The following is a 21740-nucleotide window of genomic DNA, read 5'->3' as shown; positions in this document are numbered from 1 at the left end:
TAATAAGAGGCTTTTCCAAGCTTCAGGCAAGAAGCTCTGTAGTACTCACCAAAGTCATTTTCTCTCCACACATCCTAAAATCACTTAATAGGTTAGTAAGTGTTTTACATCATGAGACAATGGCACTTTAACATTGCCGAGCATTAGTGTTTTGTATCGCTGGATAATATAAAAGTGTCAGCATGGAATTCCTCACTTGAGGACTTGATCATTCCTGTTTAATAATAATGTGTACATTATTACTGAGGAGCAGAGGACCTTTTTGAAGACTTTTTAAATTACAGCAGTCATGTTTCCGATTGAAGTCACAGATTGGAGAAAAAAGCTTCCTGACAGCCAGAAACTTCACTCAACGCAAAGAAAGCAGTACCTGTTTTTTTTAAATTGCACTTTTGTGCAGGTGTTTTGCAACTATGATTTCCATTCAAGCTACACTCCATAAATCAGTTTATGCCAGTGTTGAATACAATATCACACGGAAACAAGTGTACGTGCTGGTGGTACATCCGGTTCAGACTGCATACAATGCTTTTCCTTCTCTTTCATTACCGAGGAAGTTTAATTTTGACTCGGCAATCTCCTATGCTATAATTTTAACATTAATTCTGGAGTAATTTTGGTTTGTGGAAACTTTTGTCCCTGTAAAAAGGATCATCCTTTTCTATAGATGTTTATTTGTATGTATTGTTTTCAGGAAGTGGGGCATATCTGTGAAGAAAGTTTCAAAGGAAAGTAGATTACTGGACTGCTAGTTGAAAGAGCTTGCTCTGTGGTGCAGACCTGTTAGGACTGAAATCTGAATATGCTCATCTGTCATGGGTGAAAGACAATGCGTGGTTCTTTTCACATTTTAAACTCTTTGATTTGCTTATCACAGTAATTAGTTTTAACTAGTTTACTGTATTATAACTAAAGAGCAGTAAAGCACTTTAATAATGATACAATACCAGTGTATTTCCACAAACTGTGGAAAGTATGGTATAGAAGGACGGGGGAAACCCCTGTATTGCAATGAAGATTTTCATATGGCCTGCTGTGACCCTGTTTGAGCTGAGCAAGGACTAAATTACTGATGTTAAGGTCCACAGCGTTGCCTTGGCTTCAGCACCCGTGAAGTGTCGCATGGTTGTTGAAGTTTGTGGACTTGCCTTCAAAGTCTTGTCACTGGAAATGGCTAGGTGGCTAGGTAGACATGTGCAGATACGTGGAGCGGCTGTCTCCACATTGATGCCACAGGCCGCCTCCTGCCGCTCCACTGTGCATCCAAGACAAGTGTGTGATGCATGTTCATCTCTGCTGTTCCCTTTGTTGTGCACACAGATTAGAATAAGAGACCCCAACCAGGGAGGCCGAGACATCACGGAGGAGATCATGTCAGGAGGCAGGACGACTTCCACACCCACTCCTCCCCAGGTAAGGGGCAGCTTTTTAGAACTAAAATTTCATATTCTTGCATTCTTGATGTCGTGTGATTTTGTAAGGCTACACAGGCAGCATTAAAAACATCTGTTGCACATGGAGATAAAAATTAGTTCAGGCACATAACTGTTGAATACAAGTAAAATATACTTTTTTTTTGTCTTCCTCAGTCAGTAGTCTCGGGATCTGAGGGTGGAAATGCAGCCCAAGCTAATGGAGAAAACATTGCGCCTGTTTCCGTGGTGATCCGACCAGGTGAGAGGGGTGAGGGCAGGTGTTGGGGAGCCCTTGGCTGTGCTGTTGGGGGTTAGTGAACAGTGCAGAGCTGTCTGATTGGGGATCAGCTATCTTCTGGAATCGTTGTGTAGCTGTCGGCCTACTGAACTGTGGTTTAAATATGAAATGATTGCTGCTCATTTGAAGACAAAGACCACAAGGCAATTTGACCTCTACTTGTATTTTCTGTATTTTAATATATTAAATCACTGGGTGGTTAAAATAGTGCAAAATAGTTTTACATAAGCTGTTTTACTGTAGGAATGCATTCATACAAAACAAACAGTTTCATTGGCAAAGTCTATTAGTAGTAATGTGCTTGTGCTGGGGATTCTTTTTCCAGACAGTGTTCTTAACTTGGTTACATATTAGTTACTGATGTTTCTGCATTTGCTTATACTATAAGGAGTTCAAAACAAGCCACACTCACAAATAGATTTTTTTCCCCAAAAGTTGGGTGTGGATGTGTACCAAAAGGTACTAATTCTGAAGCTGTAGGCTTTCTGCCATGTACTAAAGCGGAAAAGCCATTGTCAGGAGCCAGCAATTCCAAAAGAAAATATTGATATGTCACCTCCAAAGAAGCAAAGATTAACACAGAAAATGACCTTTTCTTGATTGTCATTTCAGATGACAGACAAAAACCTGCTACTCCTGCTGCTACAACGATAGCCTCCAAGCCCAGAGAGCTGGGCAAGACTGAAGCAACGTTGGCCCCTACGGTGCCCCCTGTTGCTGAGACTAAGTCAGATACGGACACTAAAGCAGCCCCCATAGACACCGCTCCCGAGCCTCTGGGGGAGACCCTGGCTGACACTACTGCCCCAACTGCCCTCCCCACCAGTGACCGTGTGGACTCTCCCCCTGTAACAAACACTGCAGCCCCTGATAATGTTCTGCATGAAGAGTACCCTGTCACCATGGAGACGGAGAAGAAAGTACAGGAGGAGGAAATGGAGGTGGAGGTGGAGGTGGTGCACAAACCAGAGCAGAAAGCGACAGTGGCCACCCAACCCATTGAAACTGCCCCCCTTCTGGAAGACGCAGCCATGGAGCAGATTTCTACAACCAATGGACTGAGCACAGCAGAGCCCACTGTCCCCGAGGAGCTCCCTGCTGTATCCCAGAAGGCCCCTGCTGCCCCGGCCTGTGAGCCCCCTGTGGACTCGCCCATTGCTCAGCCTGAGGAGCTGAAACCGCTCGCCAATGGGCTCGCTGCTCCTAGCGCACAGTATCCTGAGGAGGCGCCTGAGGAAGCCCCTGAGTGTGACATTAGCCCCATCGCGGAGCCAGAGGTGGCTCAACCGCTGGAAGCTCCTGTTGTCGCAGCAACACCTGTGCCCCAGCTACCACCAACACAAGCTGAGGAGAGGGGAGACACCCCTCCGCCCCAGCCCAGCGTCGCACCTGGGGAGACTTCTGTGCAAGGTGAGGGTGGCTCCGGCAGTAGGTTGAGAGCTAATATCTAGCTGAGATGGCTTCCACGTGTTTGTAAGCTTTCTTAGATTGTTTGTTGTGCATGTCGCTGACTGTCGTGATGCCATGCTATCGTGTTACTGTCAGCCAGTAATGGCAACGCTCTGGCTTCACAAGTACTTGAGCAGTAAGTGTGTGTGGAGGCAGTGTAAGTCACCATGGAGGTTTCAGTGTGCAATTCTGCTGTAGATTTTCATGACAAAGACCAGCAAACAGGACTCTTTGTTGCACAGCAGCTTGATTCGGGTGTTGACATGTATAAACCATGTTCTCTATTTCATGCATTTCTTAATTTGGACTACACCTGTGTAGAGATTAAGATGCTAACGTTTAACAATTATAACAGTTTAAATATTTAACCTGCAGCAGAACATGAGTGGACCTCCAAAAATGCAAATGTGGGCTGGTGGTGGTTTGTTCATGTATAGTTCATTCAGTGGTATGTTTTATTGGCTCTCCTTTCAAAATGCTTTATAAATGGTGAGGATTGCTTTCGACCATAGTTTTTGTCCTGATTTAGTTTTGATTTCTGCAAGATCAAATATCTGCTCAGTCAGCAGTGTGCCAATTTATTCTTCAGGTTATTAAAATACTTTGAACAGGTGACTCTAGTTTCAGTGGCGAGTTCATTGATTGTTCTTCACTTCAATGCTCCCAGAGAGTTGATAGTCTTATAAAAGACCCTAGAGGAGTGATCACTGAACTAAAATGTAGATAGGCTGTTGGCTCTTGAGAGGAAAGTGATGCTCTGTTCACTCCTGTGTTGGTCTGGTGCTGACCCAGCAGTGGTGTCTTGTTAGTGGCACAGTGTCTGATTGGGACTGGGGAGACTTGGTACACTACACTAATGAATTGCCTCTGTGCATTCTTGTAGAGTTCCAGCAGGCTGAACTGTTGCACTGCTTTGGATTTTGTACTGCGTTATATTTGTAGGCTGTTGGCAGCTTTCAGTTTATCTTTAATTTCTAGTTACAAGGAGTACCAAGACTAATCTTCCATCAAATCCACAAGCTGATGACTTTGTGTATAGGTTGCACCCTTGGGCCGATACTATTCCAGTCTCACTTGTGAGCTTCACTGATATTGATTGCAACTTTTGTCACAGTGAGGATAGGAAACCAGTCCTCTTTTGAGCCTCCTCCCTATTCTTTTCTACATCCTTTCCCATTTCTCCTTTTCCACTTTCCTTGATCCTTCCTTTTCCTCTCACTCCTGGTTTACTACCCTCAGTGTATAGCATGTGTCTGATGTCTTTCAGCTGCTGCTGTTTTGGTGCCAAAGAAGAAGAGGAAACTGAAGGATCTGAATAAAAAAGAGGCAGTGGGAGATCTCCTGGATGCGTTTAAGGAGGTGAGTGTTGTGGTGTCTAAGGTGCTATGTCAGCCCCCTTTATTCTGTTTTTTTCTAAATGTATGCAGTCATTTCTGAGTTATATTGGTGATCTTCACTCTTCCACTGTTTCTCAGGACCAGGTGAAGGAGAATCGCCCTGAGCCAGAACAGGCACAGCAGGCTGTTGCCCCTCCTGAGAATGAGGCATCTCGCCCCTCCCATGCTGAAGAGACTGAGGAGACCTGGGAAGAGAAGGAAGATAAGCTGGACACGGAAAACATTGAACCTGAGCCTCTCAAACCTGGAGACCAGAAGTACCAGTACAAAGAAGGTAAGTGCCCATTCCATCTCTCCCTCAGGCCAGCCTACCAGGCACAGTTTTCTTTCTGCATCGATTCAACTGAATTTGTTAGTTGTCTGCTCCAGTGATGATCTCTTGTTAGTGCCATAGTGTCTGGGCCACTGACTTCTACTGATGGAGATGAGGTACTGAGGAGCTGCTGAACTACAACACGCTGTCAGTTTCTGCTGGCTATTGTTCAAAAGAGCTTAGCTATGTAACCTCTGCTGGCTGTTGGATAGAACTAAATTTTGCAGGGCCTTTATCACTGTACTAAAAAACTGCATACAATGTGCACAGTAACTTGAGACACAGACGACTGTTGCCTTTCTCACGTTAACTCTTTTCCTCTTACAGAGCAATGGAAGCCCATTAATCCTGAGGAGAAGAAGAAATATGACCGAGAGTTCTTGCTGGGCTTCCAGTTTATTTGCGCTAGCATGCAGAAGCCTGAGGGCCTGCCGCACATCAGCGATGTTGTGCTGGACAAGGTAAGGTACTGCCTGGACCTGCATCACAGGATAGTTAGTATCTTGGGTCCCAAATATAAAGTTTCTGTTCGTATGTACATGAAGCCATTTACAGTGTACTATATCAGTTCTGAAATTTGTATGTGAGGAAAATGGCCTCCCAATAACACAGCTATGATTGAAATGTACAGTTCAGGCTATTGCTTACCTTCTACCATGTTGCTTCTGTAATAAACCTTTATTTCAGCAAGAGAACAGAACAGCATTATTTTAACCCAGCCCTCTCTCCTACTCTCTCCATCCAGGCCAACAAGACCCCTCTCCGCCCCCTGGACCCCAGCCGGTTGACAGGCATGAACTGTGGTCCTGACTTCACCCCCTCCTTTGCCAACTTGGGCAGGCAACCCATGGGGGGACGTGGCCCGGTGAGTTGCAGGGAGCATCCCTCTTCTAGGGGCATCCTCTCTCCCAGCACGTGCCGACCCAGCTGTTCGGATTTGAAGAAGCTTCATGGTGTTACTGTGCAACACTATTCAAGACTACCAGACTTCCATAGCTAATGATTGTTACGGGGGCACAGTGTTTATAATGCTTAAAAACATGTGGGGGCCGTAGTGTGTACTGTTACCACTTCCCCATAACCAGTAGCTGGTCCTGCATTATGTTCATGGTCTTTACTGCACTGTATACAACACAGATGCAACCCACTTTTAAAATGTTTCATATGAGCACACAAGCCTAGATATTAAACTTGATGATGGAAATGCCAAGTTTAATTTGACTTTGATCTAATTTTAGGTTAATTTCTCTATGCTAGCACCGAATTAGCATATCATCATTATCTGCACTTCTGCTTTATTTGTGATGCGTGGCACCTGACTGATTCCGCACACTAGCACTGAATAATACAGGGGCCTCCGACCCTGGTGCTGGAAACCACCAGTCCAGTAGGTATCTATACATCTAAAAATTGGGATTTACTGTAAACTATTGATGAATTAAGCAAACCGTTTGCCCTTGAAGGCTGAAGGTACTTAAACCTTCTTCAATGAATACATTCTGAAACATCTGTAAAAAAAGTTAAAACCTACTAGGCTGAGATTCTATAGGCCCCACAATATCACTGGTATAATCCTGAATGTTAACACATCTGAAGTCTTTCAATGGAAAAATGCATATGCAGTTGGCACATTTTCCTTTGGTCCTGGTGACCACTATCCGGTCAAGATGGAATGAAAGTTGCTCTGTGACTTTTCTGACTGGTCCCCTCTCCTTGCCCTGTTCACCAGCCCTCTGGAATGGGGCCACGCCGCTCTCAGCAGGGCCAAAGGAAAGAGCCACGAAAGATCATCGCCAGTGTGTCCCTCACCGATGACGTACAGCTCAACAAGGCAGAGAAGGCCTGGAAACCAGCTATGAAGAAGATAAGCAAGGAAAAGGAAGAGGATGAACCTGAGACTGCCAAGACGCAGGTACTTGAAGACCCTGGAAAAAGCCACTGCGTAGATGGGTTCACCAAACCTTGGCGATTTGGCCGTTCCTGTTAGTGCTTCTGTGTCTAGGTCACAAACTTGTAGTGATGGAGAAGGTGGTCTAGCTTCCACTTGCTTTGAGTCAGAACCACTTACACATTGTTAAATACAAATTCTTTACCTTATTTCCACATTTTATTTCAAATTGCAGTTAGCTCAAAATAGGTTGTTTTGCTCCTTGCCCCCCCTCTAACCCTTTGTCCTCTGTCTTCGCCACTTCTCCCTCTTAGGAGCTGTTCCGCAGGGTGCGCAGTATCCTGAATAAGCTGACTCCCCAGATGTTCCAACAGCTGATGAAGCAGGTGACAGAGCTGACTATTGACACAGAGGAGCGCCTCAAGGGTGTAATCGACCTGATCTTCGAGAAGGCCATCTCTGAGCCCAACTTCTCTGTTGCATATGCCAACATGTGCCGCTGCCTTATTGCGGTGAGTGAAGGGAAAAGTAGTGTGGGGGGGATGCTTGTATGGGGTGTTAGCTCCTGGTGCTGCTCCACTGATGATCCGTTGTTTCGTTCCATAGTGTCTGGGCCACTGGTCCGGAGCCACGCAAATCGGTGTTAATTACAGTACAGGCTTGCAAGGTTTCAGTTGTGCTTTAAAACCTTTTGGTTCATTTTGTTCTTGACTTCTAGTCTTCCCAATAATGTTGCATTTAGTCAGTAGGTCTTTTTTTATTTAGTCTCGGTCTTAATGCCAGAGGCTGCATTCATCTCCCAAGCTGAGTTGACTGTTCATTTGTACCTTTTTGCCTGGGTTGGGGGTTAGAGGCTTGAGGAGGCTGACAAGAGATATTGCTGTAACGGCTCGCATTGCTCTGGTGTCCTCTCAGTCCACAAAGACATGCCGATTAGGTTAATTGGCATCCCCGTTGAGGGTGTAGAATTGCCTTCTACACTCCAGGTCACCATGACCTTACCAGGTGTAAGTGGCTTTCTGATGTACGGGTGCTTGATGGGGGAAGGGGGGAGGGAGAGGCAGTACTTCAAGTTCATCCTTTTCATCTAGTTTCATTCTTTCACCTCTCCCTCCAGCTGAAAGTCCCCACAGCTGACAAGCCGCAGGCGACTGTGAATTTCCGCAAGCTGCTGCTGAACCGCTGCCAGAAAGAGTTTGAAAAGGACAAAGACGATGATGAAGTGTTCGAGAAGAAGCAGAAGGAGCTGGATGCAGCTTCAGTGGTAAGTAATCTCGGGAGGGCAGTGTTTCAATTGGTTGCCTTATTTGATGCACAGATAGTTTACAAACAGGATGGTGAAAAAAGCTTGTCCTGTGACGATAAATGGCATAATTTAGTGGCCGTTTGTCTCATTGTCTCATACCAGGCTCACCTAGCACATGCCTCCTTGTAGTGCTTTGAACTGGCAAATTGTTCAAGATCAGTGTAAAAACTTTCCTGTTATCTTAAGTAGTGGAAAGGAGTTTGAAAGATCACAGGAAAGGTTGATTTGCCAAGCTGTACAGTCTGCTGACTTGGAGAGCTTGTTCTGAATACAGAGCTCCATCACCACACATCTCATGGGATGTTCCTCCCTTAATCAAACTGCAGAGGAAGTAGAGGTGACCGAAGGAATTCTACAAAAAAGAGCACATGAGGAAATCAGTTGCATTAACCACTCCCCGCCACCTCCAAATGGATCAAATGTTCTTACACCAGTCCATCTGCAGGAACACTGATTACCCAGCAGCCTGCAGAGCTCATGGATAATGGTGCTAGGTCAGGGGCTCAGAGCTAAGAGATCCTGTAGAGGTTATAGTTTGGGGGGAAAAAATGCAGAAAAGTGTGTACTTACCTGTACGCCCACACAGGTTCGTCTGCTAGTTTTTGAGATGGTGTGGTGCATTAATGAGCCAATACTTTTGTGTACTGCTTGTACTTGTATTGAAGTTTCCTGGGAAATGCAGTCTTTTACTGTTCCCTTAATTTCTACTGTTCAGAAAAAATAGGGAAAAGTATTCTGTACCCTTTTTTCATATCCTTAATTATTCAATCTGACACTAAAGATACTTTGCAAAAGAGAACTAAAATTAGAAGAGTGAAGGTACATTATAACCACAGAAAATATGAGGCTGTAGGGAGACTGGCAGAAATGCCATTCAATGGTTTGTCGACAAAAACGCTGACATTTCGCAGATGTTATTAATTGAGAAGGAATCGCTCTTTCTCTTCTGAGGTTAATTGATATGCTTGCTTTTATGATGGGTTTTAATCTGCTTTTTACTCAGGCATGTTGGTGCTTGCTGACCTATTGTAATTGCACACCTGTGAACAGGTGTGTTGTGGAAGTGTGTAATGAAATGGTTTTCTCCAGACACGATTAGTTGCTTTGTCTAATTGGCCATTGTCTTGCTGAGGTACAACTGTGCTCTGTAAGGACTGGCTGTATGTCTGTTTGGCTGGCCGGCAGGGTGCAGTTCTCAACACTTATTCCTACTTAGAGGCTTTCAGGCGTGATGAAAAGCCTGGCAGAGGGAAGCCATGTGAAGTTCTCATTTCTGGAGCAGTGTTTCTCACCCTTTCCCCCTTTTGCTGAGGCTAAAAACAAAACAGAAGAAAAAAGTCTTGAATTCAACTAATATAACTGTGCCTTTCTGGGCTAGTCTGTAAGGTCTGTAAGAGACTGGTGCCCTTCTGTGGGACTGGGGACAAAACACTTGTCAGGTCTGTGTTGCAGACATGTTCAGTTTGAGAACCAGTGTAACTTGGTCAGTCACCCATGTCAGAAGAGTTTCAAAGTGTTCATACTGTATTTGGAAAGACTTAAATTAAGGATACACTTGATACAGTAAAACTGCTTCTAGTCTGACAAATCCAGGTGGTAAAGCTAAAGCCACTTCAGGCTTTTAGACCAGCCAGCAGCAGTTCATCTAGAGAAATTGATTATTTCCAGTGGTAAACTGTTCTGATTTGATGTTATCAATTGACCAATGTGATAACAAGGCTTCTTGAAAGATTGAAGGAGAAATTGTGCTCAGTGTCTATATTGATTGTTGCTCCACACACCACCCCAGCCCAGAGGAAATTGTAGTTCTAGGTGTGTTGAAAGGCTCGGCCCCTGAGAATGTCCTTAATGTTTTGTGTGTGCAGGAGGAGAGGCAGCATCTGCGGGAGGAGCTGGATGATGCCAAGGACAAGGCTCGGCGGCGGTCACTGGGCAACATCAAGTTCATCGGGGAGCTGTTCAAGCTGAAGATGCTGACGGAGCCCATCATGCACGACTGCATCGTCAAGCTACTGAAGAACCACGACGAGGAGTCGCTGGAGTGCCTGTGCCGCCTTCTCTCTACCATTGGCAAGGACCTCGATTTTGAGAAGGCCAAGGTATTAGCAGTGATTAAACCTCCGGGATGCTATCTGTAACAGTCAGAAGCTCACAGTATTCCTTTTGAGAAAGGGCCGATCGATTGTAGGCTTGTTAATATCGGGAGGCTGACTGCAAGCAGGGTTCCCACGGGTCACAAAGTACTGCTCTGGTAGTCAGCCAGGGTTCTCCTGGATTTCTGCAAAGCAGCCACCCCTGTGAATTGTTGGGTGCCTGTATGCCTTCAGTGATATGCTTTAAGACATTTCAAATCAGTACTTGGAACACATTGCTATGTTCATCCAGGCAATCTCACTCACTTCTAAAAAGACAGGGATGCTGCTGACCATGAACCTCGTTGACTCTCACTTCTCTTCTCAGCCCCGCATGGATCAGTACTTCAACCAGATGGAGAAGATCATCAAGGAGAGGAAGACATCTTCCCGAATCCGGTTCATGCTACAGGATGTCCTGGACTTGAGAAGGGTAACTGCTCCTCACTCCCTTCTTTGTGCTCGTTTTCTCCCCCCCTCCCATCAGTCAAAAAGCCACCGCTCCAGCAAAGAAAGGCGATCATGGTCAGTGTGGCATAAAAATGTTTTTACTACATTATTTGAAGTTAATTCAGTTTTAGTCCACGTTTTTGTCGATTAACTGGCAGTAACTTTTCTCATTTTCCATTACCACCTTACTCAGGAAGACTACCATTGTGGTGCCTTTGCATCATCATGTTTTATTAAAATACCGTTATCTTCTGCTTCTGCTGTTAAAGCATTTATTGGCTTGTTAACGTCTTATTTTTTATCTAATCAGGAAGAGGCTGTAGGGCTTGCACTGTTGATTTTGTTTGCTACAAAGTGAAGGGAGGAAGGCAGCAGTTTCAGTTGCCTTTTCTGTCTTATGAATCACTGGTTGGGAATGAAAGGCTGTAGAGGCAGATGGATTCCTGGGCTTTGCTGCTTCTATCAGGTTGCGCCTGAGGAAGACTGCCATCCTTGGTCACCTGTGATTCAGAACAATCCTCCCTCCCTCATTGCTCTCTTGATCTTGTGCAAAGGTGCCTCAAGAAATGGGAAGTTTCCCTGCATATTACCTTCTCATTCTCTTTTGTCTTGCATCGCTTGTCAATGTTATATATTCCGCTCTCTTACCCTTATGTGTTTTTCTGCCCAGAATAACTGGGTGCCCAGGAGAGGAGACCAGGGGCCCAAGACGATCGACCAGATCCACAAGGAGGCGGAGTTGGAGGAGCACCGTGAACAGATCAAAGTCCAGCAGCAGCTCATGTCCAAGAAGGACAGCCGCCGCGGGGGCCCTGGGGGGCCACATCCCTCAGGTGGGTGATGGGGACCCCTTACCTCCACAGGAGCACAGTCATGTATCCATACTTTCCAGTAAGGGCTGACTGCCCCCTTTCTGCAATGTGAGCTTCATACAGTGTATGAAACTCTGGGGTTTTTTCTGTTGTTACCTGAACAGAAACTGTAACAGATGGTTCACCCTCAGGTTTGTTACTACCTCCTACAGGTGTTTTCTTACATTGGTTTTTGGTCCAGGAAAGTAAATGAAAAGGTGGTTTAACACAGTGGGTAGGCAGTCTTGCTTGTAGTACAAAGCTTTGATTTGCCAGTCCTTAGACTGTGATGATTTCAGTAGTAACTAAAATGTCAGAAATAGAAGCTGACACCTTTACTTAAGTTCACGTCAGCCTAAAGCTTTACCTTTTAAGTTTATTCAGCAAAGCTTCAATTGAGTGTTTTTTTCGTTAAGATTTCGTAAAACTTTGTGTATTGTCAGCAGGAATTCAAGTGCGATTTGATTTCTGAGCTTGTCCATCTCTTCCTTCCCCCTTCCTCCTGCAGGACGCAGCACCCAGCCGCAGGATGAGGGCTGGAACACTGTCCCCATCTCCAAGAACAGGCCCATCGACACCAGCCGGCTCAGCAAGATTACCAAGGTGAGCCACCGGTGCACGCTCTACCACTCTAGCATGTGCGGTGCTTGAATCTGGGGCTGCTCCAGTGATGATCTCTTGTTAGTGCCACAGTGTCTGGGCCACTGAACTCTTGTGATGGAGATGAGGTACTGAGGGGCAGTTTGTCAGCTTCCGCTCAGCTGAACGAATCCCACTTTGAAAAGAGCACAGGCGCACATTTGACTGTTTTGACCTGGGTCCCACTCCAGTTTTGTAGAGTTCCCAACTATAGAGAGCATTTACAAGAGTCCCCGAGAATGGCCTGGCCTTATTGCCGCTTTCCAGAAGCTGTCAAACCAAAGGATCAGGCCACCGGTATGATATAAAATCTGTAGCCTTTGATTAATTTGATTTCAGGAACATACAATAGTGTAGCAGTGTTGTATTTTGTGGAAAGCCGGCAAACGCAGTGATATGTGTTGATTAATCCTCCAGAGTAGATGTGGGTGACTGAGGCTTGTTCGCATCACCTGTTCTTACCCTTCTGTACTTCCCAAATATTATGTAGCCTGGAGCATTGGACTTCAATAACCAGCTGCTGGCTCCAGGGGGCAGACTGAGCTGGGGCAAAGGCAGCAGTGGAGGCTCTGGGTCCAAGCCTGCTGAGCAATGTAAGTAGACCCCTAGAGCAGTGCTGCTCCATCAGTATTAGATCGTTAGATTCATATAATGTTAATTGCATTGTTTCTTAAGTTAGTGTAGAATTAGCTTTATACTTAAATGTTATACGTGTAAAGAAATTATAAAAGGTGCTCTTGTTCTAGCTATGTCTGAAAGTAATTTTAGAAACATTTTACAAGAATTCAGATTATCGAAATTCAGAAAGGGATTTGGGAAAAGTCACAAGTGTTTCATAATTCTGATGGTTCTCTTGTTGACTGCAATTCCTGCCTACACAGCTTCCGACACAGGACGTCCTGCTACCAGTACACTGAACCGATTTTCAGCTTTACAGCAGTCTTCGATGCCTTCGGGCACGGTGTCTGGAGACAACGAATCGAGAAGAGTTCCTCAGAGGTGAGACCACCTTCTTGTCCAAGATAAGACTGTATTATTCCGTTCCTCCCTCAACATCTTCACTGACCTCTCTCCCTCCCTCTTGCTCAGGAGCAGCTCCAGTAGAGACCGCGGGGAGCGCAGCGACAGGTTCGACCGCTCGGACCGCTTCGAACGCGGGGAGCGGGATCGGGATCGGTTCGACCGACGAGAGAGCGACAGGGAGAAGGCGTCCGAGAGGGGTGACAGGAACAGACCCCCCATCACCAAGAGGAGTTACAGCAAAGAGACAGAGGACCGCAGCCGGGAGAGGGAGCACCGCGGCCCTGCTGACCCCTTGCGCAGAGTCGCCAGCATGACAGACGACAGGGACCGAGGCAGCCGGGAGAGAGCCAGGAGCAAGGAGAGCGGTGAGAGACGGGGGGGTAACCGTAACCTAACCCTTTTCTGCTCCTCTGGGCACTAGCAAGTATTTAAGAAAATGAAGAGGATGCTTTTGCTGCTGTTTGTATTCAGAAGTACCCGTTTATAAGAAATGCACATATTTATAGACATGGTGACCAGGTTTGTTCAGTATAGGAATGTGAGGACAAATTGCTTTTGCTTCTGGTATTGGCAGCAGCTAAGAGTCAATGGCTTGTCAACAAGTAGATTTCTTCCTGGTTGCAGTGAAAAGGGAGCCCGCATCTGCCCCCGCGCCTGCGCCTGCCAAGCCCGCACTTAGCGAGGATGAGCTGGAAAAGAAATCGAAGGCCATCATCGAGGAATATCTGCACATCAACGACATGAAGGTGGGGCAGGGGTGGCATCACTGGAAGTTGTAAACCCAAAAACGTGCAGCATGAGCCCCACTGTTTAGGAATGAAAAAGTTTATTGTTCTATAGGATGGATTGGACAACCTTTACTTTGCCACGTGATCAAGGGCTTACTAAATATCAGTAAGCTTTAAAGCTTTGTAAGAAGGTGATTTTTGTCTCAGACTGTGGGCATGTAGAGGGTGAGAGTTCCTTATTTTGAACACCTCTCTTCCTCCTTCACAGGAAGCTGTGCAGTGTGTCCAGGAAATGAACTCGGTATCCTTGCTCTTCATTTTTGTGCGGAATGGCATTGAGTCGACGCTGGAGCGCAGCACCATTGCACGGGAGCACATGGGTCTGCTGCTGTACCAGTTGGTCAAGGCTGAGACTCTGCCCATTGAGCACTACTTCAAGGGGTAAGGCCCGTTTCATACCATGCTATCTCTTTTCCTCCTGCCTTTCTGCTTTTCCAAACCCACTCCCAGTGAGCCTTCCACAGTGGACGTTTGCTTGGGTAAGCAGCTGGGGACAATTTAAGCACATCCCTGCTCAGATAGCCACTAACAGATATTGGGACAAGTGGTTTCTATTAATTTAAGTTTGATTTGAACCTATTTCCATAAATACAGATGTACGAATGCATGCATAGGCCTGTACGAAAGAGCTCTAGAATCTGTAGGCTAGTTCTGTGGGACAGTTGTGGGTTATTCCTTTTGTTGTGGGGCAGTTGTGAACTTGCAAGTTTTGTCTTTAGACTGCAGGAGATCCTGGAAGTGGCAGAGGACATGGCTATTGATATCCCACACATCTGGTTATACCTGGCTGAGATCATCACCCCCATGCTGCATGAGGGGGGCATTCCCATGGACCTGCTTTTCAAGTGAGTCTTGGAACACTTGGTCCTGCACGCAGATCCAAAATGAGCTGTGCTGTTATAATAGGGTTTTTTAAAAAAATGTATGTTAACATGAAAAGATGAAGTCCCAGCATCTTGGAACATGAATCTCTGCTACTCGAGTAGTAGACATTCCAAGTTGATAACCAGGAATTTCCATCAGAGCATGCCAGTGCAGTTGTCATTGATAATAGGACCTTGGTTTCATCCTATCACTATTAAGGTTCACTATCTTAATGAGGGAGGTTACAGAGAGACTGTAGCAGAGCCAGGGCTTAAAAATAAGCCCTTTTCCTTAACTGCTGCTTCTCTTAACCAGAAGCCTGACCTTGTCTTTGTTTCTTACAGAGAAGTATCAAAGCCTCTTGTTCCCCTTGGGAAGGCTGGACTCTTGTTAGTTGAGATCTTGTCCTTGCTGTGCAAAGAAATGGTGAGTGAAGTAGTATGTTGATTTTGGTGTGCCTCTGCATGTGACTGAAGATCAGAGTTCATATTCACAACAGGGATGGACACCGACACCCAACCCTGCCAAATTATCTGGTGGGTTCTTTTACTAATGTGGCTGTCTCGTCTCCCCACTCAGAGCCATAAAAAAGCCGGAGCTCTCTGGAGAGAAGCAGGGCTAAGCTGGAAGGACTTTCTGCCAGAGGATGAGGACGTCAATAAGTTTGTAACAGAAAAGGTGAGAGGGAGACCCTTTCTTTCCAATAGAGTATGTACCTGAATATACGCCTGGTTTTTATATCACTCATCCTGCTGTCAGAGTATATCTTTCTTCCCGGTTTGTGTCAATGCAATAAAATTCAACGAGTGTGTGAATGTCTCAAAGATGCACACATATAGTTGCTATTCATTGGAAATATCCTGCTTCTTACTTAGAGGTCTACATCCTTCTCTTTCCAGAAAGTGGAATTCACTTTGGGAGACGACTCTGAGAAGATGAGCAAAAAGGAGCTGACTTCAGAGGAGTTGTGCCGACAGCTGGAGAGGCTGATTAAGGAGAAGGCAGACAACCAAAGAATTTATGACTGGGTTGAGGTGTGTGAAGCTGCTGTTGAAAAAACCTGCCATAAAGCTGTCCCGCACACACACAAGATTTCTTGTTGCCTCCATATTGGGGCTACTGGTGTACAGTGCAGCTTCCCAGTACTCCTGGTGAATCCCTGACCCAGGCTAACACAGCACATGTCATCGTAAAATGGAGAACGTTAAGTACACATTGAAAAATGAGTAGAGTATAAAACTTATTTTTCCCCAAACGGGACTCATTCATACTTCAGTGTCAGTAATTTGGTAGCTAGTTAACACCAGCTCAGATGTACAGACACCTTCTCCCATAATAGGCAGGAGTTCACCTCATCAGTCTGAGCTGAGATCAAGCCATGGAGGATCTTATCTGTTGTTCAATTCTATAGTTATCAGTATAATCCAGACTAGGGTATTGCATCAGAGAGCCTTTTTCTCCTATTGCGAAATCAGCCTTTTTTTTCTTTGTACAGGCTAATCTGGATGAGCAGCAGGTTTCTTCCAACATGTTCATCAGAGCAGTGATGACATCAGTGTGTCAGTCTGCCATCATCTGTGAGTATCTACTTAGATGTTTGAAAAGTTTTCCAGGCCTTAAGCATGAATAATACTCCTTCTTTATGTCTCAAGAGCAGTGTGACTTGACATCTGTGGCCTGAGTGGTTAGTGAGTGGGTGACTAAGTTAACATTAGTCCTGCACTCCTGTTTCACAGTAAAAGCAGTTAAAGATGTGGCCTGCTTCCCCAAACCTTATTAATTTTCACAGAGGTTTTTGGGCTTTGCGAGTCAGGCTTTATCAGACTGTAACTCAGTTTTGTTGTTACTTCTATTGAAGCAGTACGTTGGAACTGCTGCCTGTACATGCGCTGAGAGCTAGATTTTACCGAGTTAATGGAGGTCGCATTTGAAGAGCGCAGTTTTAATGGCTCCTCTACTCCCTTCACAGATGAGAACCCGTACAAAGTGGATACTGAGCAGATCACGCAGAGAGCCAAGCTGCTGCAGAAGTACCTCGCAGATGAGCAGAAGGAGCTGCAGGCTCTCTATGCGCTGCAGGCCTTGATGGTGAAGCTGGAGCAGCCAGCGAGTGAGTGTTGGGGGGTTTGGGGAAGGTTGTTCTGTGTCTGTCTTCAGTCTGTTTCTCCCAAGCCCTCCCATCTCTAATGCAAAAACTGTGGCACCTAGAAGCAGAAAAGACCTACTACCTTTATGGAGATATTCAAATTCTCTGCCCCCAACACCTGTTGGATACGAAGTAACATGGCAAGATAACTGTGGACTAGAGGACAGTATTGCCCCTTTATGTCAACAGTTTCATCCTAATGTTCTTCCAAACTGGGCCAGGATGTGATCACAGGAGTTTGCTGCAGATTGGATAGTGTTGTCCTTATGGCACATATTAGGCTGCAAGTAACACGTTTCTCATTTCTTTTAAGCAATAGATGACGTGCTGAATGTCCGCAAATTGAAGGGCAAATTTGCTTTATAGGTTGAACAGTTCTGGGTTTTACTCCATTTTGCATCCTCATGGTGTTTTTTTTTCTTTTGCTTGTAAAGAGGTAGAAGTTTTCTCTGTGGAAAGTGGGGGTGTCACTTTTTTTAAACCCAGTTTCTGATATCGGGTCTTTCCCCCTTTCAGATCTGCTGCGGATGTTCTTTGACACATTGTATGATGAAGATGTAATAAAGGAGGAGGCCTTCTACAAGTGGGAATCGAGTAAAGACCCAGCGGAGCAGCTGGGCAAGGGTGTTGCTCTCAAGTCCGTCACTGCCTTCTTCACATGGCTCCGTGAGGCTGAGGACGAGTCTGACAACAGCTAGGCTCCCTGGCGCCCTCTGCAGAGTAGGAGGGCCGGAGCAGGGCAAGAGGGAGAGGCAGAGGACTTTTTCAAAAGTGGCTTACATTAACAGTTTGGTGAAGAAACAATCCTTCTCCGGCACAAATTGGACAGCTGGAGAGATCCAATAGATCGGCATACGATCGTTTAATTTTTTTAGTTTTTTTTTCTGGCGAATGTCTTTAACAAACAAAATAAAATGAAAACAATTTAAAGAGGATGACAAAACAGACTGTGGGGCTGCAATTCCTTCAGTGTATCAAGAGTTTTATCTTTTGTTTTAAAGCATCTCGACATTTCATGATGTCCGATAAAATCCTGAACAGAAATCGAATCAACTAAGGCTGCTCTTTTCAGTATATGTGGCGCTCTAATACTTATGTAGGTGGTTATTATATTTTTTTTAGGTGTAGGATGATTGGAGTGCGTTTTTTTAATATAAAGGAAAATTAAAAATGCAAAAAAAGGGGAAGGGGACAGTCAATGTTGCTGGAACTTTCCAGGAAGGAGATGGGAATGCGCCTGGAGAAGCAGGAACTTGGATTCCATGTGACAGCGTAATTGTGGGCGTGGTCGAGACAGGACTGGACATGTGATTTGCCAGGAGGCTCCGCCCACTATCCTTTCTCACAGCTGCCCCTTTTGTTTTTTTTTTCGCCTACACTTAACAAATGGGCAGGGGGGAGGGGGGCAGGGGGCTTAACAGCCTTGAACAAGCCTGTAGTGGATTTTAAAGATACAGAGAATCATTGTTAAAAAAACTTGAAGATATATAGAAGTAAATCTTAAAAATAAACAGTACAGAAGCTTGAGACATTTCTGCTGGTGTAAAGTGGAAATATTTCATGACCGTTCTGTAAATATATTAATTTTTTTTCCTCATGTTTTATTTTTCTTGTTTTCCAGAAATAAAAGAAAATGTAATGCCATGAAATGTTTTATTTCCTTCCTGTGCTTTTTTCCCTCCTTTAAAAAAAGACAACGTGGCAGATTTTCCTGTATTTATAATTTTTTTTTCCCTCCCTGAGTTACCGGAAGGTGCTTGTAATTATCCACCTGAATTCATTGATTACAGTTTAATTGAAATTTGTAAATACTTTTTTGCTTTATTAAGTATTTAATTAAAAAGATTAATGCCTCTTTTCACATCAGAAACTGGAAAAGATAAAGAACATTGCAAATAAAAGACTATCAAGTTGCAGTACAGTGTGGAAGCCCTCATTTCCTTATCTTCTGAAGGTTGGTCAGCAGACTAATTGTGATGCACTGGAAGATGCTAAGTGCTTGTATGCACCTTTATTTCAGTGCTGTTAATTGTTTTTAAACTCGTTCACTTGCTTAACAAAATACTAAGAACTACTCCATTTGAACTCAAAAATTGACCCTCAGTGACAAGCCATTGGTGTGAGGGCAAGGTGTGATTTTCATGTGGTTCATATGGTGTTGCCTACCGAGTGTTAATAGCCTGATCCTGACAGGTACTGAGATTCGACTTTTAAAAAGTCCACTTAAAACCTTTCTAGCTGGTTGAGCTGTTTTGGGAACTGTATCCAAACAGTGAATGCCCTGAAGATGGTCCTTAGGGGGGCTTGATGTCTCATTCTGTTCCTATGCCAGTGTTACTTGAGTGACTTTGATGTAGTGTAAAGTTTTTTTTAAACAATTGATTCAAAAACCTTTGGTTGCTCCAGTAGAAGCAGATGGCTTGTGGGTGCTGTTTCAGCTGCTGTCCTGATGGAGTTACTGTGGAGGACGTCTAGAGCCAGCAGCACCCCTGTCCTTGTGTTTTCTAGGCCAGAGAATCCTCTTCCTCGATAGCTGGGGCTCCAGCATCTGATGGTTTCTATCCCAGCTAACCTATGTTACTATATTGAACCCCTTTCCTTAATCAACTTTTTTCTTTTCAAGTGCTTCCTATCCCTGGTCCTGAGTGTCCCCAGTTTTTTTTTCCCAGCTTTCCTAATTGTAATGATTTGTTTCCTGTTTCAGGAGTGTTACATTTGGCTTTATCTCAAGACATTGAATGGGTTTGTAATTGGCGTTTGTCCTCACTACTCATTTGTGACTTTCAGAATTGCCCTCACGTTGCCTGTAATGTAACCAAATGGCACTGCACAGAAGGAGAAATGCCTTGTTGGAACTAAGCAATGCTTAATTGTCATTTCCACCTTTGTTCAACTTAAACGGACAGTTTAATTGTTTTACACAAAAATAAAAGTGAAGTCTTAAGTTGTGATGAGCCTGCACAAAAGTTGTTTGGTGAAGTCATCGGAGCAATTTTTTTAAGGCTAGTCTGAAAGCAAAAACAGAGCACAGGGGTAAGTCTAAATGAGCAGGCAATTACTTTTAAACACGTCGGTTGGCACCAGTGATTAACTTGGAGTTGGGAGTCATTTTTCTGCTCATGTTGCGGACGTGGTATTTGTTTAAACTTACGATGTGTTTTCAGGGTTTCCAGTGCAAGCCAAGAGGCTCATGAAATTGCAAGAATAGGGTTACTGTTTGACTAAGAAAATAGTCAATATGGCCAAAGTTGCTGATTGGAGACCTTTTGCAAATCTGTTCACTGTTGGAGCAAAACATTGATACGGTAAGGGCTAGCATTAGGCTTTTGGTAATGTTTGGTCTCTAACCGGTTTAGCATACACTTGTCTGAGCATGAAGATCAATGTTCTTTATGCTGTGTTAAATTCATCAGGATTAATGACCCCAGGCTAGTCGTATCTACATAGTTATGGATGGGGTAGCATGGTAGTGCAGTGGTGAGCTCCTTGGTTCGGTTATGGACCTGGGATGCTATCTGGTTGGGGTTTGCATGTTCTCCTCATGTTCACTTTGGTTTCCTTTTCAGGATCCGGTTTCTTCCTATAGTCCACAGACGTACTGATGGGTTAATTGCCTTCCTGAAAAATTATCCCTGATGTGATTGCGTTTTGTTTCTATGTGTATCCTGCAATAAACTGGTATCTGGAATCTTGTGCTGATTGCTTGCTGACATAGACTTCTGCTCCCCAATGACCTGTATTGGATAAAGCAGTTAGAAAATCAATGGATTGATAATGATGGGATGCATTGCTCTCTCCTCCCCCTGTCTGCATTAATTTGGGACCCTACTGAAGGAGTTTGGATTGTTCATCTGACAGATGGAGCTTTGCCATGCCTGATAGCAGGGTTACCAGGCCTGGTCCTCCAGGGCCCGTTCAATAAGTCTACGGATGGAAGAATAGTAACCAATAATGCAGCTGATTTGTTACTGAAATCAAAATCTAAATATTCTTGTGCCTTCAAGGACCCAGAGTTCTCTTAATTGAACAGTTGGCTTGTTTAATTAATCAATATCCACATGTTTCTAATCTTTGGAAACAGGCAGCCTGTAATACTGACCTGCAATTGAGCTCTTGCCTACTTAAGTGGGAGATCGTTGCTTTTTATAGAGTGACCTGCACTTGGACGAGTGAACCTGAGACCAGAGAAATGGATCATCTCTCCAAGACCTTACTGCTAGTCCTCAGGTGCCCAATATGTTATAGGTCCCAGAGCCACAGTTGCTCAAAAACCATAGCACTGTATGATAAACCAGGCCTGTTGTTTTCAGTAAAACATAAGATTACAAATGTCTGACTGAGATTATTCCACCTGTTGAGCTTGTTTGAAAATGAGGCATGTTTTTTAATGCTTTAACTGATGGTCCATCAGCTTACAATAAATAAAAATTGGTCAGATCTGATTTTTCTGGTGGTGGATAGCAAAGAACCAAGTGATTCTGAGTTCAGGAAAGCTGTTCAAAAAGGGAAAAAAAAAATTTCAGATAAGGGTTCATTGTCGTATGTAGCAGGACTCTGTCCCTGGCATATTGAGGATTCTTCTCATTAAAGGCAGTTCCTGGTCTAACAATTTTTTTTTCTAATTATTTTCTTGTTTAAAATTAGAACTAGACAGTCAAGGTTAGTGATCTATCTGCGGTGACGAGGCCGGTTTGCTAGAAGCTTGAACAAGTGCAAAAGTCATGTACCCAACAACTGCACTGTATATTTAATTGCTCACTAAAGTGATTGAAAAACCAGCA

At 44.5% G+C, this 21740-nt stretch overlaps 1 protein-coding gene and 3 non-coding genes across 16 annotated transcripts in view; all 4 read left to right on the top strand.

The window, feature by feature from the left end:
* eif4g1a (eukaryotic translation initiation factor 4 gamma, 1a) overlaps positions 1–18875 on the top strand; it is a 55781-nt gene extending 36906 nt beyond the window's left edge. For 8 of the 13 annotated variants that reach the window (XM_088612182.1, XM_088612219.1, XM_088612192.1 and 5 more), the window contains 26 exons: positions 1312–1413; positions 1590–1674; positions 2326–3123; positions 4430–4521; positions 4638–4833; positions 5200–5333; positions 5618–5737; positions 6602–6784; positions 7075–7272; positions 7878–8024; positions 9932–10165; positions 10527–10631; positions 11319–11481; positions 12008–12102; positions 12629–12731; positions 13020–13137; positions 13228–13526; positions 13786–13907; positions 14158–14330; positions 14669–14794; positions 15158–15239; positions 15393–15491; positions 15713–15847; positions 16309–16390; positions 16783–16923; positions 17476–18875. In XM_088612182.1, coding sequence (XP_088468308.1) covers positions 1312–1413; positions 1590–1674; positions 2326–3123; positions 4430–4521; positions 4638–4833; positions 5200–5333; positions 5618–5737; positions 6602–6784; positions 7075–7272; positions 7878–8024; positions 9932–10165; positions 10527–10631; positions 11319–11481; positions 12008–12102; positions 12629–12731; positions 13020–13137; positions 13228–13526; positions 13786–13907; positions 14158–14330; positions 14669–14794; positions 15158–15239; positions 15393–15491; positions 15713–15847; positions 16309–16390; positions 16783–16923; positions 17476–17657 — 4314 coding nt within the window. In that variant the 3' untranslated portion in view covers positions 17658–18875. The remainder of the gene's footprint in view (positions 1–1311; positions 1414–1589; positions 1675–2325; positions 3124–4429; positions 4522–4637; positions 4834–5199; positions 5334–5617; positions 5738–6601; positions 6785–7074; positions 7273–7877; positions 8025–9931; positions 10166–10526; positions 10632–11318; positions 11482–12007; positions 12103–12628; positions 12732–13019; positions 13138–13227; positions 13527–13785; positions 13908–14157; positions 14331–14668; positions 14795–15157; positions 15240–15392; positions 15492–15712; positions 15848–16308; positions 16391–16782; positions 16924–17475) is intronic. The other 5 variants (XM_088612289.1, XM_088612247.1, XM_088612229.1 and 2 more) reach the window with 1 other exon arrangement.
* On the top strand, positions 4923–4999 carry LOC148676740 (small nucleolar RNA SNORD66). Its single transcript, XR_015931086.1, has one exon. It is a non-coding gene; the product is annotated as a small nucleolar RNA SNORD66 (small nucleolar RNA).
* LOC148676739 (small nucleolar RNA SNORD66) lies at positions 7335–7388 on the top strand. The gene has a single exon (XR_015931094.1). It is a non-coding gene; the product is annotated as a small nucleolar RNA SNORD66 (small nucleolar RNA).
* LOC148676738 (small nucleolar RNA SNORD66) lies at positions 12162–12238 on the top strand. Its single transcript, XR_015931093.1, has one exon. It is a non-coding gene; the product is annotated as a small nucleolar RNA SNORD66 (small nucleolar RNA).
* Positions 18876–21740: the final 2865 nt, after the last annotated feature.

Source organism: Lepisosteus platostomus, chromosome 2, assembly GCF_059453375.1.
Source record: "Lepisosteus platostomus isolate fLepPlt1 chromosome 2, fLepPlt1.hap1, whole genome shotgun sequence".
NCBI classification, from domain to species: Eukaryota; Metazoa; Chordata; class Actinopteri; order Semionotiformes; family Lepisosteidae; genus Lepisosteus; species Lepisosteus platostomus.
This window is presented reverse-complemented; position numbering and strand designations above follow the sequence as displayed.